The sequence below is a fragment of the Serinus canaria genome, chromosome 2, assembly GCF_022539315.1.
Source record: "Serinus canaria isolate serCan28SL12 chromosome 2, serCan2020, whole genome shotgun sequence".
Classification (NCBI taxonomy): Eukaryota; Metazoa; Chordata; class Aves; order Passeriformes; family Fringillidae; genus Serinus; species Serinus canaria.
Genome location: NC_066315.1, coordinates 6,437,770 through 6,452,830, shown reverse-complemented (window position 1 = coordinate 6,452,830; position 15,061 = coordinate 6,437,770). Strand labels below are relative to the sequence as shown.

The 15,061-nt window shown below is 41.2% G+C and overlaps 1 protein-coding gene across 6 annotated transcripts in view; it reads left to right on the top strand.

The window, feature by feature from the left end:
• Positions 1-15,061, top strand: part of PRKAG2 (protein kinase AMP-activated non-catalytic subunit gamma 2) — a 213,099-nt gene that overhangs the window by 177,132 nt on the left and 20,906 nt on the right. For all 6 annotated transcript variants that reach the window (XM_018909172.3, XM_018909173.3, XM_030235995.2 and 3 more), the window contains one exon: positions 7,050-7,159. In XM_018909172.3, the coding sequence (XP_018764717.1) occupies positions 7,050-7,159 (110 nt within the window). The remainder of the gene's footprint in view (positions 1-7,049; positions 7,160-15,061) is intronic.

Genomic DNA, 15,061 nt, shown 5'->3' with positions numbered 1-15,061 from the left:
CCTGTAGACCAGTAGTTTATCTTCTCCTTCATGAACTTGCAGAGTTCAGGAATGGTTGCTTTTAGCTAGGCTGACTCCTGTTTACACATGTAATAACCTGCTGTCTCTGCATGAAGCAACTCCTTGTGACAAGGGCAGAAAACATCTCAATTACCTTGCTGATCCAAAGGGACTGAACAGTTGCACTGACTCTAGAATTCAGCAAACACACTGAAATGTGTGCAAAAAAAAAAAAAAAAAAAGGTAGATGCACACAATAGTGGAGGTTATGTTTGAAAGCATCTTAAGCAATTCTGAGTATAGTTCTTGAAGATGTGTTCTGGTTTCTTTTAGCTTGTTACTGTTATTAGAGGGATTATCCTTTGAAGACCTGAGTAACAAGACAGCATATTTACTTCTCTATTCACTGTTATTTATCTGTTCATGTACCTGTTTTCCTCTCTTATTTTCTGTGCCTCTGGACCCTGTTCCTATTTGCAGGATGAGGTGCATTTAGCAAGGCAGAGCTCACATACTCTATTTAGTTCCTGTGTGCTCACACTTCTTTTTGAAGTACTTTTCCTCTGTCACATCCATATATCCATGCTGTAATATACAGCTGAATTCATCTTGGAACACTGAAGAAGCTCCTGATACTGATCTCCAGATACATTTCCTATCACTTCTTTGTATCAGAGTTTCTTACATCTGTAAACTTGCTGTAATCTTTATCTGCCAGCTCAGGCATTCCTTTAGATGAGGGTGGGAAATGTTCAATCTGCATCATCCATGCCCTGTAGCCCGTGGCTGCATGAATAATGCTACTGTGTAACTTCAATGCGTGGTCTCCCAGAATATCTTAAAGCTCTTTGCAGTTCTCAGTAAAATAAAGTCTTGTTTCTGTCTCTACATCCTTTCTTCCTGTTCCTTGCATTCGAAAGCCTTTCAGCTTGTGATGGAGTTGTCAACTCCTATCACTGCCATCATATTATTTCCTTTATATTGGACTGTAAACCTGTTTTGTTTTTCCCCTGTATAACTGGAAGTAGTACATTGCTAGTCTTGGCTGCCATTTCTGTGACAAAGTTTTATCAAGCACGTTCTAAAACTTTTGGAGCTGTCCTGTGTAGAGGCAAGAGCTGGACTCTGATCCTTGTGGGTCCCTTCCAAGGATATTCTCTGGTTCTGTGATTTATCTCCTGCCACATAGAATAGGTATTCTTGAGACCATCTCTTCCTGTTCTTTCTCTCTTTTTTTACCATTTAGCCTTACCCTGTGGCTGATTACATGGGTGGTTATTTTGGTGATGTTTTTTTTTCTTTTTCTGAGATAAGTTTCCTCATGAATAAACAGAAATCAAATGGCACAGCACAACATTGCTTCTTTTCTCTCGTGCTTGCCCTTCTTAAACTATGTTAGTATTCTCTTCCTACCAAGTCTGACATTGATTCAGCTTCTGGTGTCTGGTTTGTTGTCCACTGTTTCCAGTGTTCTTGGCTCTTTAGCAGACAGCTCAGCAGACTGAGCAGTCATGCCCCCTTGCTGTGTTCTTCTGTACAAAATTGCAGTTTCTTGCACTTCTCTGCCAGCCCCTCAGTTCCCAAGCTATTCACTGGATATACCATGTACATTTTAATTTGTGAAGCATTCAAACCTAGCTAAAAACCTGCTAAATATTTGTCTTGCAGAAGGTAGGTTGGAGTAAAGCTCTTGCTCGTGATCACAGCAACATCCTGTACACAGCAATTACTGGATGAATCTGTTCCTATCTGTCCCTTTGCTGAGGAATGCTGATCAAATCCTACCTGGACATTTGATCCCCAGAACATTATTCTTGAGACCCTGCTTCATTCAGATGCCTCTATTTCCCATAAAAGCCGTGTTCCAGGGCCTGGTGGTCAGGAATAGTTTATAGTTCCTTCTGAGTGGTGTCACTGTTACTCTTGGAGTGGATGAACTGTATCCATTGTGGATATTCTTTTCCAGATCTGTGTTATGTTAGTGACTTATGCTGGAACTCCTACAATCTCCAGCACTGTGAAAGCTGTGTGGGAGGTTTTCCAGGATATTAAGGAACTCCTTCAGTAAATTCAGACCAGGAGTTATCAGAAACTTTAAAGCCAATTTTGGTGACAGCTTCCAGATAACACCACAGTCAGAAGAACAATTTACAAGGTTAATGATGTCTTTTACCTGTTGTATTCTCTGCCAAGGGTTATCTATAACAGGAGGGAGAGAGGGTAACTTGTCCTGGCTTATTGAAGTGATTGCTCACCCTGGTGTCTTCTGGCAGCACTTGGCACAGCTAAGCTGATCTTTGCTGTGGGTGCTGTCATTGTCCTGGGTAGCTTCTAGTGTAAGGAAGGGGCAGGAGATCCATAAATATATGTGTGTGTTTATATATACATGTAAGAATAGTATGGAGTACTTTGGCATAACACCTTCCAATAAAGTTTATCAGCATAATTGCACTAATAAATTTGACTTAAAGTATTGCTGTTGGATCAGTTCCATAGTAAACATTGTGATGAAAAAATCTTTTGTCTTTAATATTTTCATTCTCTGGCATCTGAAATTTGATATTCAGCATATAATGCAACTTTTAAAATAGAAGTATGGCTTGGAGTGCCCTGAAATGCAGCTATGTATGTGTGCAGTAATAGAAAATAAAATGTGTTTTCCCCTCACTAGGTTGCTTAGTACAAGTGAGAACATCACAAAACTCCATTTCTACTTCCCCATTTCCTTTTATCTATTGGACCTGGCTGGGGGGAGATGATTATGCCAGTAGTAGTCAAGGTGAAAAATAGTGCTGGGAGTGCTTAGCTCAGCTCCTGCTGCACTAAGAGAATTCTTAAGCTTTTTAACTTGTATGGTTTCCATACTGATTTTTATTAAAAAATCGGGCAGAATGGTGCAATTACTGTGTATATTTGTGGTTTCTGTCTCCCTCCAAGCTGTTCACCAGGCTAGGCAGTTAGCTTAGTATATATTTTATATACTGCTCTCTGCTGTATTTTCCTTACTTTTTAAAGGGCCTTTAAAATTTGGCCATTAATTTCATATGAAACTTTGAGAAGTCAGTTATACTAACAGTTGTTCAGGTTAATAAGAAGGTTTAGGTTCATAAGTTTGAGTTCTTCAAATGATTGAGAGTTCCCAGAGGTCCCAGCCCTCAATCTAACCATGAGGACAGACAGGGTTATGGAGAGCTGCTGTGGCATGGCTGTGGTGGAATTAACACTTTAGAGAAGGTGAGAGAACTCAGCCTCTTTGGAACCAGTGTCTTTCTGTCAAATACTCCTGGAACCGATGAGTGAACTTGAAATATGACTGGATACCAGGAGCATAACACAGCTGAAACATAAAATACAGTAGGAGAGGTCCTGATGCTGTATTGTTGAGATCAGGAAGCACTTTTGGTTCAGGATCTTGTTGGGCCATCCCAGCAGGACCACAGCCCAGAAATGCAGCCTCTGACTTGCATTGACACTTCTGAGGAACTTCCTCTAGTTTTTTATGTTGCAGTATTTGGAGGCTTTTCCATGAGTGTTGACATTATATTCCTATTCTCCATCTGAAGGCACTTCTTTTTTTTTTTTTAGTTTTTGTTTTTTCCTCTTCTTTTTTCTACTTTTGAAGGACTTGAAATTCTGAGAGGAAAGCACTCTGCACGATGGCAAAGGCATGAGTGGAACTGAAGGATCTGTTCAGTAGATCTGAGGAAAAGGCTTCAGCAATGCTGTGGAAGTTTCTGTGTCATTCATGAGTGTTCAGATGGTAGTTCTACCTTAGAGCTCTCTGAATAGAGAATTATGCTTTGTACTGAGTCCCACTGCAATCTGAGTCAGTATTGATGAATAATTAATCTGTCCAGAAAAAAAAATAAAAAGAGCTATGATGCTCTTGTAAATAACATCTACTGGCTGAAATAAAAAACAAAAGCATGTCTCATTTTCTAGGGAAGGGTGGGAGAAAGGGAGAAAGTAAGAATCATTTTGGTGAATAAGACTGAGGAATAGAGTGGCAAAAATACAAATAGATAGATTTTCTACTCTTTAAAGGATCTCTAACAGAAGGAGCAAATAAAATGCCAATGCAGAGAATTTACTCTGTAAAAACCTGTATGACAAGGTGCTCATCTTCAGCTGTCTGACAGGGTTTATTTGTAACCTTCCAGGTGACTTCTCTTTCTTTTCTATTAAAAATCACAAAAAGCAGCGCTGAGAATTTGGATATTTTTGCCTTCACCTTGTGGAGAAGGGTGCACATGGCCAATGTCCACTTGCAAAATAACTTCCAGATGAATCTTCAGGAGATCAGCTTGCATGAGTGTGCACCCCCACAGAAATACACATTCAGCTACTTATTAGGGGATTCTTCTCCTCCCTGATCCTGCTCTAGATTCCGATGCCTCCTGCTGGGAATCTGCTCTGTGAGCCAGCTGATTGGCAGAGGATGAGCTGAGGTTTGGCTGGAGGCAGTTCTGTGCTCACATCTCCTGCATGCTGGGCAGATGATCTCAGGTGCAGATCAGAGATGATGTGCAGAGACTGAGGAGGTTGTAAGTCAGGCCAGGAGGGATCTGTCTGTGTCCATCCAAAGGAAGTACTGCTTGGCAGGTGCTGCAGAATGAATGGGCAGTTACTGGGAAAAAAATAAGACTGGAACAAGAAACTAAGCAGGTAATAAAGTAGAAATATCCTCATGGAGATGAGGGTGTTCTAATTTGATCAGTTCTATTTGCAGCACAGTGGTGCTTGGATACAACCCAAATCACTGGAAGGGGAGAGGAACTGTAAAGAGGATTATGCCCTGTGCAGGAAAGATGGGTGTGAGTGCATCCCTGAGATGTGCTGAGCCTTAGGTTTGGGAGACCTTTTTCTCCACTGAACAGCTGTGTATGTACATCATATATACATAAACCACAGTACCTGTACAAAGAATTGGGCTGTGGCAGCTGCTGAGTATTCCCAGGTAGCTGAAGGTGTTAGAATGTCTTAAATATCCTTTCCAGCAGGCACTTGATGGAATTGTGTAGGACATGAGAGTTAAATCAGTGCTGCTGATGTTTTGCTTGTTTAGTTGGTAACTAATAAAGTGGTGCACTGTACTTACTTGTGATATAAGGATCTTCTGTAGAAATAAACCTCAGTTCCAGCTGGACAATTTGGTCCTTGTCCAGATCCTGCTAGAGTTTCCTGGCTATTTACAGGGGTGTTAACAGTGCTCACAGATGGCTATCTCACGCTTCTGAATATTTTAAATTGTAAATTTCCAGTTAAAATTAAAGGGAAGAAGTCGCTTTGTGGTGTCTCCCTTGAGCTGGAAGGCAGCACAAGGTGAGATAACATTTAACCATTCCTTTGCATCTGGGTGAGGATTGTTGAGGTCCAGTTGAAGTTGTGTTTGGAGGGTGGGAGTGTGTGGTAAGTGAGAGGAGGGTTTATGGGCACACCTTCACTGTGCTGGTAAGAGTTCCAGCCTGTGGCTACCATGAGCAGCTTCCCCTGATGGAGTTGTTCTGGCTCACAGTTACTGTACTTATCCTCATACATTTAAAACTTGTTAGTGAGTTGGCAAGACTCTGTGGAGCCATGATGTGCTCTGAGAGTGTTCATTTTTTTTAAGCTGGTTGTTTTGTGGCTTATAGAATCATTGAATCATTTAGGTTGGAAAAAACTTCTTAAGATCATCAAGTCCAACTGTTAGCACTGTGTTCACCATCCCATGTCCCCAAGTGCCACATCCACACAATTTTTGAACATGTCCAGGGATGGTGATTCCACTGTTCTGGTGGAATTTGAGGTGTTCCTATGCTTGTTTCTACTTGTAGAATCTTAATTGTTTACAAACTTGAGATTGAAGTAAATGAGGGCTCTTGGGACTGCACTTAGGATTGCAGAAGCAACCATAACTTTCTAAAGACCAGACTTATTGATTAATTATTTACTTATTTTAAGAGTAATGGGAGTAGGAAATGAAGGACTTGTTCAGTGTGTAGAAGCTGCTGGATCCTAGAGCAGCCGCTTTCGGGGGAGATCCAGCTTTGCCTCTGTAAATTTGGACTAAAAAGGCTGTGCTGAGCCATTTGGTGGAAATGACAATTTATCCAGAGCAAGATAACTGATTTTGAGCAAATCTAGCAAATGAGGATTTTGGGGTTTTAACTCCCTACTATGAAGTTCTTTAATGGTCAGTAGGTATTTCAAGGGGTTTTTTGAATTTGTTGTTGTTTTTATTGTGCTTTTCAAAAGTGTATTATATGTCCAAGTTTCTGTGGAATTATTACAGGGTACAATCTCTGATGGAGGGATTATCCTTGACCAAGTTCTAGATAGCTGCTGGAAAGAATAGAGAGCCAAGCTGTCTAAAAAAGAAAAAGTTTAATGTACCTGAGCAGATCTGGGAGTTGTATGCACATGCACCTGAACAAATGCAAAGGAAATTTAAGGTAGTTTGGATGGGATTGCAGGTCCTTGCTACAGACATGCAGCACTAAAACCATTCCATCCACATGGATCCTGGTTTTATAAACAAAGTGTTGGAGTTGTGATGCTCTGTGTAGCCTGAAGAGAATGGAGCTAATTACAGAACTTGCCTGCTGCCTCTTTAGAAAATAGAGAATTGCTATGTGAAAAGTAAAAGAGGTAGTGGTAAGAATTGAAGAAATACTAATTTGAGGAGCTTGAGTCAGTGAAGCCCAACACTTTCAAACTGTCTTCCTCTGTATATAATAGTGTTGAGATGCATGTTCCAATAGATTGCTGTTAGAGGGGGAAAAAAAAAGAGAGATTTTTTAAGAATGTCACTCTTCAGCATGAAGGTCCTTTCTCATCAAAGAAGAACAATGCAGTTTGTCATTGTTATGTTTAATCTGAAAGGAAAGATGAGTCTGAAATGCAGAGTGCAAACCTGGGATTGTCTGTCCAGATCTGAAGGTTTGAATTTGAGTTTCGCTTTAGGGTTGTCCTTCTGCACAGGTGGTGTTCAGTTGATTTGGCATGTTGTTTTACTACTCTTTTTTTAAGGTTGCTTAAATAAAACAACACAATGTTTTTACTTGCAGCACTTGAAGAATCGGAAAGTGACATTTATGTGCGATTCATGAGGTCACACAAGTGTTATGACATTGTTCCAACAAGCTCTAAGCTTGTTGTTTTCGACACTACGCTACAAGTGAGTATTCTCCTTTCAGTCTGCCTTTGCTTGCAGTTCATTTTTCTTTTTTTTTTTTTTTGAGTGTTTCCTGAGTGTTAAATGAAATTTGATCTCTTGAAGAGAAGTATTGCCATCGTGCTGTGCTTTGACTGTACAAAATTATATTGTTTCAACTGTGTCTTTCATGTTATGCCAGAGGAGGAGTTGGGGGAAGGCATCCTAGCAGAACAAAAAGAGGAGATGTAACCTGATTTACAGTTGAAATCTTTATCTAAAATAAAAAATTTCAGATGAGCCCAAATTTATATTGGCTTCTTCATGTTACCTGAATCTTCATAAGGACATTTGGTGTAAGATCCTTGTGCAACAGCTAAGGAGTACCCAGGTGCTATGAGGCTGTTCTGCTATATTGATAAGACAGTTTAGGACTCAAATGGATGGCTTAATTATGCAAATTATTACATTCTCCAGAAAATTTTTGTTTTCAGCTTCTCATTTTGCATTTAATCAGTAAATCATCTGCTAGACTCTTGGCTCTGTCTGAAGAGTTTGTTTGCCAAAAGAAGGCATTAGCTGCCTGCTATAGAAACAGACTAATCTGTTCTGCAGTGTGGTAGAAAGCTGTGGCTTTCTTTGTTTCTTGGATTTTGCAACTGGTATTTTTGTGCTTGCTTTGGGTTTTTTTGCTCTTTCAGTGTGTTTTTCCTGGTAAAGATGCTCAAATTCTGACTTAACTCAGCCCATTTAGTAATTTTGGTCTGGAATGTACTACTCAGATGTCAGTTTTACACAGTCAGAGGCAGCCATGTAACAGATACTCAGTCCCAAAACATTCACAGAACCATCTTGTGTATCAGATAATTGTATATAGTGCTGGGTTGAGTGCTGTGGGCTGAAAGGTGGAAAATCTACATTGACTTTTTCACCATCTTACAGGGGAGAAAGTCCTGCAGTATTTCCTTGCTTCTGCCTGAAAGAGAGGATGACTGTCAGCTCTTGAGTAAAAAATTCAGACCTCTTTGACCTGAAAAATCAGATTTAGGATGATGGGGTTCACTGTCACTCTTTCAGCTCTTCTCAAAGACTGTTGGCCTCCTTTTCATTCCAGAAGATATTTTTTCCTCACACAGTGCTGGGAGTTGGTATCTGCAGTGGTCATGACCCACAGCCTGCACTGTCAGTGCTCCCCTGGGTCATTGGTGCAGTTGGAGAGATGACTGTTCTTTATTCCATTTACCAGTTAATCTTGAGGCCATTGGAGCAGATCACTGATTCCTTTTGGAGTCTTCAGATCTCTTGATGAAAGACATCATGCCAGGTACCAGTTTTCATTGCTGGAGCTGTGCTGATAAAATGCTATTAATGTCAAGAAGTGAGAGTTTCCTCTCCAGGGGGTGAGCCAGTGTGAGGTAACACCTGGGGAAACTGAGTGAGTGAGCCTTGGGACTTTTCACCATAAAAGAGAAGAGGTAAATTAGTGGTGATGGAAAACCTCCCACCAGCACTTCACCAAAATTCCTGTCTTGTTTGGCATCCCTGAGGATTGTCACAGCTGGAGGAGAGCAAAGTCTGTGATCATGGAATCATATCCTCAGTCTGCTTCTCCAGGTATTTGAAAGCAGTGGTGGTAGAAGGGAAGTCTGGAGTTGTTCATTCAGACTCTAGTACACAATAAATATGGACCAAATCTTGAGTTTGTATTGCTGGTGAGGAGCTTTTCTTTTCCCCCTCTGAACTGCATTTTTTTGACTTTGCATTATCACATTTAATCCATTTGCATTACTTTTAATTTATAGAGTTGTAATACTGTAAAGCAGGAGTCTTCTTCCAGCATGGGCACTATCTTCCAACTTAGCAGCTTTTACAGAACTATTTAAGACTATTTTAACTATTTAACTACACTAAAAAGTTAGATCTGAATGTTTTCCAAGCCTACACTTGGAAAACATTCCTACACTTGGAAAACATACTAGGAGGCCTTTTAAATATTTCTGTTCGGCATTTCTGCTTAGTTCTTCACCTGGCACCTTGTGTTCATGTGCCACCATCAGTGTCTTCAAAACACATTATGGTCATTCAGTTTCATTGGTGTGGCTGGTGCACAAAAAAAAGACCTGATGCCTTGAAAGTTCTTCAGTGATTTGAATTCAGGTTTTTATTAATATTAGAGCTAAAACACACAATTTAGGAGCTCACTTCTTGCCTCCCTTAATATAAGTTAGTAATCATCAGTGGAGGAAGAAGAAAAAGTGGAGCTGGGTTGTGTTCTCATGGCATCTTTGAAAGATTCCAGAGTTTGGGTTTTTGTTTGGGAGCAGTGTCCCATCTCCCTCTGCTGGTCAGCGATCACAGCACACATCACATGTTCCTACCCTGGAAAATGATTCCTGAGATACTTTGGAAAGTATTCTAAACCTGTTGTTAGCTGTGGGAAAATTGGAGATGTTACCCTTTTATAACGGGGCACCAGTCATACCACTGAAGCAACTCTGATTCATAAAAGTAAATATTTAGTCTCAGTGTCTGTGAGGGAATTAGTATGAAGTTTCAAAGGGAATCCTGTTTTAGCCCTAAGAGAGGGGATGGTGAGGTGCCCTTACACTGGAAATAGAAGGAATGTTTGAAATAGCAGCTAATGAAGAGCAGGAAAGGGCTGAGAGCCTCCTCAGCCCTGTTGTGTGTGAGTCAGAAGGTGTGGGGAGCTTGGTTCCAGCAGCTGCCAGGGCTGGCTCAGCTCTGTGTGCTGCAGTGGGAGAGCACAGGGTGCTGTGTCTCCTCTGTCCCCTGCAGGTGGCTGTCACTGCTGGGCTGTGGCTCTTGCCCCTCTCTAGCAATGCTGTGAGGTGGAATGATGAGGAGGACTCCACTGATATCAGAAGGCTAATTAATTAATTTTTTATACTATATTATTCTGTACATCTAAAACTGAATCTGTTAAGTACTTAACTCTGTACACAACTGTATATACTGTACTGAATTTTGTGACTGCCACCCAACAGTCCTGACACACACACACTCTGACAGGCCAAGGAAACAAAACACCATGACTTTGGGTAAATAACCTTTATATAGCATTCTACTTTTGCACAGGCACAGCAAATGATGAGAGTTGTGTTTTCTTTCTCTGATGTTCAGAGAATGTGAAACCCAGAAATATTCTTGGGAAGAACTGTGCCTCGCTTTTCTCTGGGAAGAGAAATGTGGCTGCACACTCTGCTGGCCATCAGCTCCTGTGGTGCCTCAGCAGGACAGTGTGCCCCTTGGCACCCAGCATGCACACTAAATACATGCAGTGTGCTGAGCCCTGCTCTGTTTGCCTGCCTGAGGCCAGCTAGCACAGCTCAGTTTGCCTCTGTGAGGTTTCACCTGGAGCCTCCCCAAAACAGGATCTGCCTCTGCTCTGCCTGCCTGGAGTGGTGCCTGGCCCATGCTGAACCCTGGAAGTGGCAAATGTTGCCTGGGAAAATACTTAATGACACAGTTTTCTTGATTTAGACTGACAGTGGACTGGTCTTTCACCTTTTCAGTTTATTAATACTTATTTGCTCCTCATAAATATTTATAGAATAATATTGAGCTTCGTGGCTGTGCCTTTCCCTGCCTGTGACCCAGGAGTGCTCCTTGGTTGTGACAAGCTGCTGCCTTTGGCTTTTCCCAGGGAAGATACTGTCTTTACTTGGCACACATGAAAGCAGTTTCATAAAGTCTGATCTGACCAGGAAGGGAGTCAGGAGACAATTACATGTTATGAGCTTTCCTGTGAAGTCTGGAAATTTGACTCTGTGGATGATGGGGAAATTGGGCAAGTTGCAACAGTGTACAGCTCAGAGTGGATAAACTTTCTCATCTTTTACACATCTCCTCAGATGTAAACAGGAGAATAAACCCTTCTCAGCCCCTAGGAGGGGTTGGGGAGGTTGCCCTTGAAGGGCTGCTCTAAGACTGTTCTTTTTCATTCTAATTATGCTAAATATAAATGGCTCTGGATTGTTTTTATGTTAGACTTCAGGAAATCGCTGAATTCAGATTTATTGGTCACTAGCCCACTATTGGTCCTCAGCCCAGCATGTGAGCACTGTCATTTGGTGTGTAGATGATCTGGGGGAAGGAGGGGACACCCAGGGCTGCCTTTCCTTTCTTTTTCTTGGTTTTGACCTGTGTCAGGTACATACAGTGATGCAGCAATCTGATCTTTTCCTTTGATGGTAAACAAAACAATTCCTGTATTAACTAAAAGATGAATGAAATATAACACTTTGTTGACATTCTGTCTGCCAGGTTACTTTGTCTAACATCATCTAATGGGATTTCAGTTTTTCCTTGTTGCTGCATGCATCTGGTTTTTTTTAGAGGCCAATACATTCCCCACCCCCACCCCATCCTGAACTGTATTAGCATTTTTTAAGGAAATGCCTCTTACCTAGCTTATAGCAATCTCAGAAGCTTAACTCCAAAAGCTTTCTTAAGGCCAGATTTTTGTCTGACCTTGAAAGAAATGTATTAATTTGTTGTGGCTTTGCCCAGACTACACAAGGATGAGAAGGATTAGCTTGTTTTCTAGCACAGAGCAATTAACCCTTGAAGAGCAGTGTAGAAGGTGAGTGTTAGATGGGGACTTCCCTGCTTTGTATCAAGCAGCAATCTAGTCCCAAGAATGATCTGCTAGCAAATGCAGTGGCTGTGTCTTGTGGAGTTTGCATAAGCTCTCTTTGGGTCAAAAGCTCTATCTAATCTTTGACTAAATCATGTTCTTACTTGGTACAAGTAAATTTGGGTTTTAGTAATAAAACATACATAGCTTTAGTAATAAAACATACATTTGCTCACCATGACCTTGAAACTGTTTTTAAAGCATTTGTCCAACACTTCTTCATAAACTAATAAGAATCATGTTTATGTGGAAACAGTCATCAGAATAAGCTTTCAGAATCCTGAGGACTCTTTCCTTTTATTTCCTTCTGTTTGCAGAAGAAATCTTTGCATGACTTGGTTAAATTATTTAACCTGTCTGTTTAATGAAATGACCTAAATTGTTAATGGACCAGATGTTATTATCACCAGTGTAGGCTTTAGTCAGAACCTGTCACTCTAGTAAAGAGCTCAAATAATTTTCTACCACATAACTAAAAAAGAAAATATTTTAAACAATGTTCTGGAAACTTCTTAGTGATTTGACAAGCTGGCAGTAAGTGTACCTTGTAACTTCTACAGAGCATGCCATGGATTCAACATTAGCAGAATGGAAGAGGATTTCTATTTCTCTTCCTTGGGCTGACTCAATTCAGTAAATGGATTTATTGTTCTGATTCTCTCCAGGTCATTCTTGACTGGGGTGTTGCCTCTCTCCACGGTAATGAGATAAATCAGGCTTCCAGGAATAATGCTCCAGGATGGTTTGCTCCCAGAACCACACAGCAGGCTCTGGCTCTGCTGTCACCCAGCTCTACAAAGGGACTGACTGTCTGTTCCTTAGCTGGCTTTGAGGTTTCTCCCTGATGAAGCTGCTGCTGTCTGCATTTCTGAGGAGTGTGAATACCCCTCCTTGCTTACCCTGCCCACAGAACTGTAAGAGAATCATCTAATTTAGCTTCTATCCAGCATGTGGGCTGAGGCAGTGGAGCAGCCACATAAAAGCTCCCTTCATTGAGATCAGGCTGGAATCAGTAGCTAATATGGGAAGACTGTTGTGTTTTTTCAGAGCTTCTCCTATTGCTGGTATACAAGCGTAGGAGTTTGATTCCTGCAGCTCTCAAAATCAATAGGAAGCTCTCATTTGTGGATCTTGGAGGAATGATAGTGTCAGTTAAACAGAAATTTCTACACAGGGTGTAGGTGAAGTGGTTGTGTTTAGCTGAGTGAAAGTTACATATCATATCATTCTCCTTGCCTTCTCTGCCCCATCACCACTTTTTGGATAAGATCTTAATCTGGGAAGGAATTTCTGTGCCCTTCCCCATGCAGCTGATCCCAGTGGCTCTGCCTGTCAGATGTTCCCTCTTTGCCCATTCTGGTGGGAAATCTGGCAGCAGAAAGCTCCAGTTTGGACACACTGGCACAGAGCATCAGTGCAGGACTTGGTTTGGTGCCTTTGGCTGGACTGGGACCTTTCCATGGGCATGTGGTGTGGGGAGGAGTTCTGCAGGTGGGCATGGCATCTGCTCCCAGGGGAGAAATCTAGAATATGTGCTTAGTTTTAACTTGAGGATAAGACTCTACCTGATAATTCTGGTGTTTGGCCTGGCCCTGAAGGGTATTAGACCATCACATCTTACATTTTACTCAGCTATGATGATAAAAATGCATGATTTATCCAGGAGTGCTCCCTTTCCATCACCAGCAAAAGATAAATGAATTTTGATCTGGTTTCATACAAGCTTTCCAAAATTCAACCTGAGCTAGAGGACCTGATTTTGAATGTTTATTGGTTGGGGTTTTTCAGATGTTGAAGCGAGTGTAGCTGCCCAGTTAATAGCAGGTTTGTCCAGTGTTTCTGCAATCTACTTGGTAAGGTAAAGGAGGAAATTCTACTTGATGTGGTCCAAGAGTGCTTGTCCCTTACCCTCGACAAAAGTCTTTATTGTCCTTAAGTAGCCTCTTGGTTTGACAGCCTAATCCTTTGAGAGGAAATGCTTCTAACAACTTCATAGACCAAAGAAAAAATAATTGGAGAATGAATTTGAGTGCAGCAGTCACAATGATGAGGTGGTTGGTTGTGTTCTTCATACTGGTTTAGTCTCTCCAGACAAATCAGTTTGTAAAATCACTGAATTATATAAATGCCCCAGAGCAGAGATTTTTAACTTTTCAAAATAGCTCCTTTACAGGACTCTAGTTCTCTGTGACTTGAAAAGATGTCCGGATTGGGCATCACAACTTTATTTGAAGGGAGGAAAAAAGGAATTGCAAGTTAAATATGCTTCCCAGTGTGAATTGCTTCAATGTGAAATTGCCCTATGGAATTAGAGAATATTTAGCTTGTACTGCTTTTGTTTTATTAGGATGGTAATTTTGGGATCTGGGGATGAATGCAGGAGTATTCCAACTTAGCTCATAGGAAAAAGTCCTTTGAAGGTGATGGCAACAGCAGAGAAGAGGAAGGCTGCCCAAAGAGCTCTGTGGCAAAGTTGTGTTTTCAATTTTGTAATATGTTCATAACCTGTTCCCAAATAATATTTCATGGTCTTAGTTCAGGTGCAGCATTGTGCAGAGGAAGCACTGCCTGAAATCCTGGTGATGAGAGGGAGTAGCAGGGGAGATGTGCTACACACCTCTCTTATGTAGCAAGACCATCAGCTTTACCTGCAGAAGCTTTTTTCTTTTTCCTCTCTTGGAGACTTGCTAAGATTTGGGCAGCCAGAGCACTTGCCATGCTACTTAAAGAAGCACAGTCCAGTTTATGTTTGGCTAGGAACTGTTGCCTCATTCAGGAGTCTTGGCTCATCAACACACTTGGACCAAGGGAATAAAGTGTGGGTTGCCCAGGATTTATGCTGTACAGAGGTTGCAGCAGAGCCCTGATGATTTTCCTGTTACAGCAGGGACCTGCTTGGTAAGAAGGATTGAGATCAGAGTGTTTGGCCTCTTAAGAAGGAATTCTCAGAGTAACTTTTTCTTCCACCTTCATGTTCTTAACAGGGAGAACAAAGTCTGTGTCTGGAGTGACTTTGCCACATGTGCTCCTGTTGTGGAGATAGAGATAATGCTGTTTTCCTTTGAAATTATTAAACTTTTCTCCCTTTGCAAGGAGAAGCCATTGAGAAGCCCCTCCATGATACTTAAAACATGTGAGTGTGTTGGTGTAGAAATCCAGCCTTCTCCTTTAGTTTTTCAGCTATTCTTACCAAGTCTGCTAAGACTGGATGCCTCCTTCTTGTGAATTCCTTTCAGCTTTATGTCAAACTTTGTACTTTGTTATGCTAG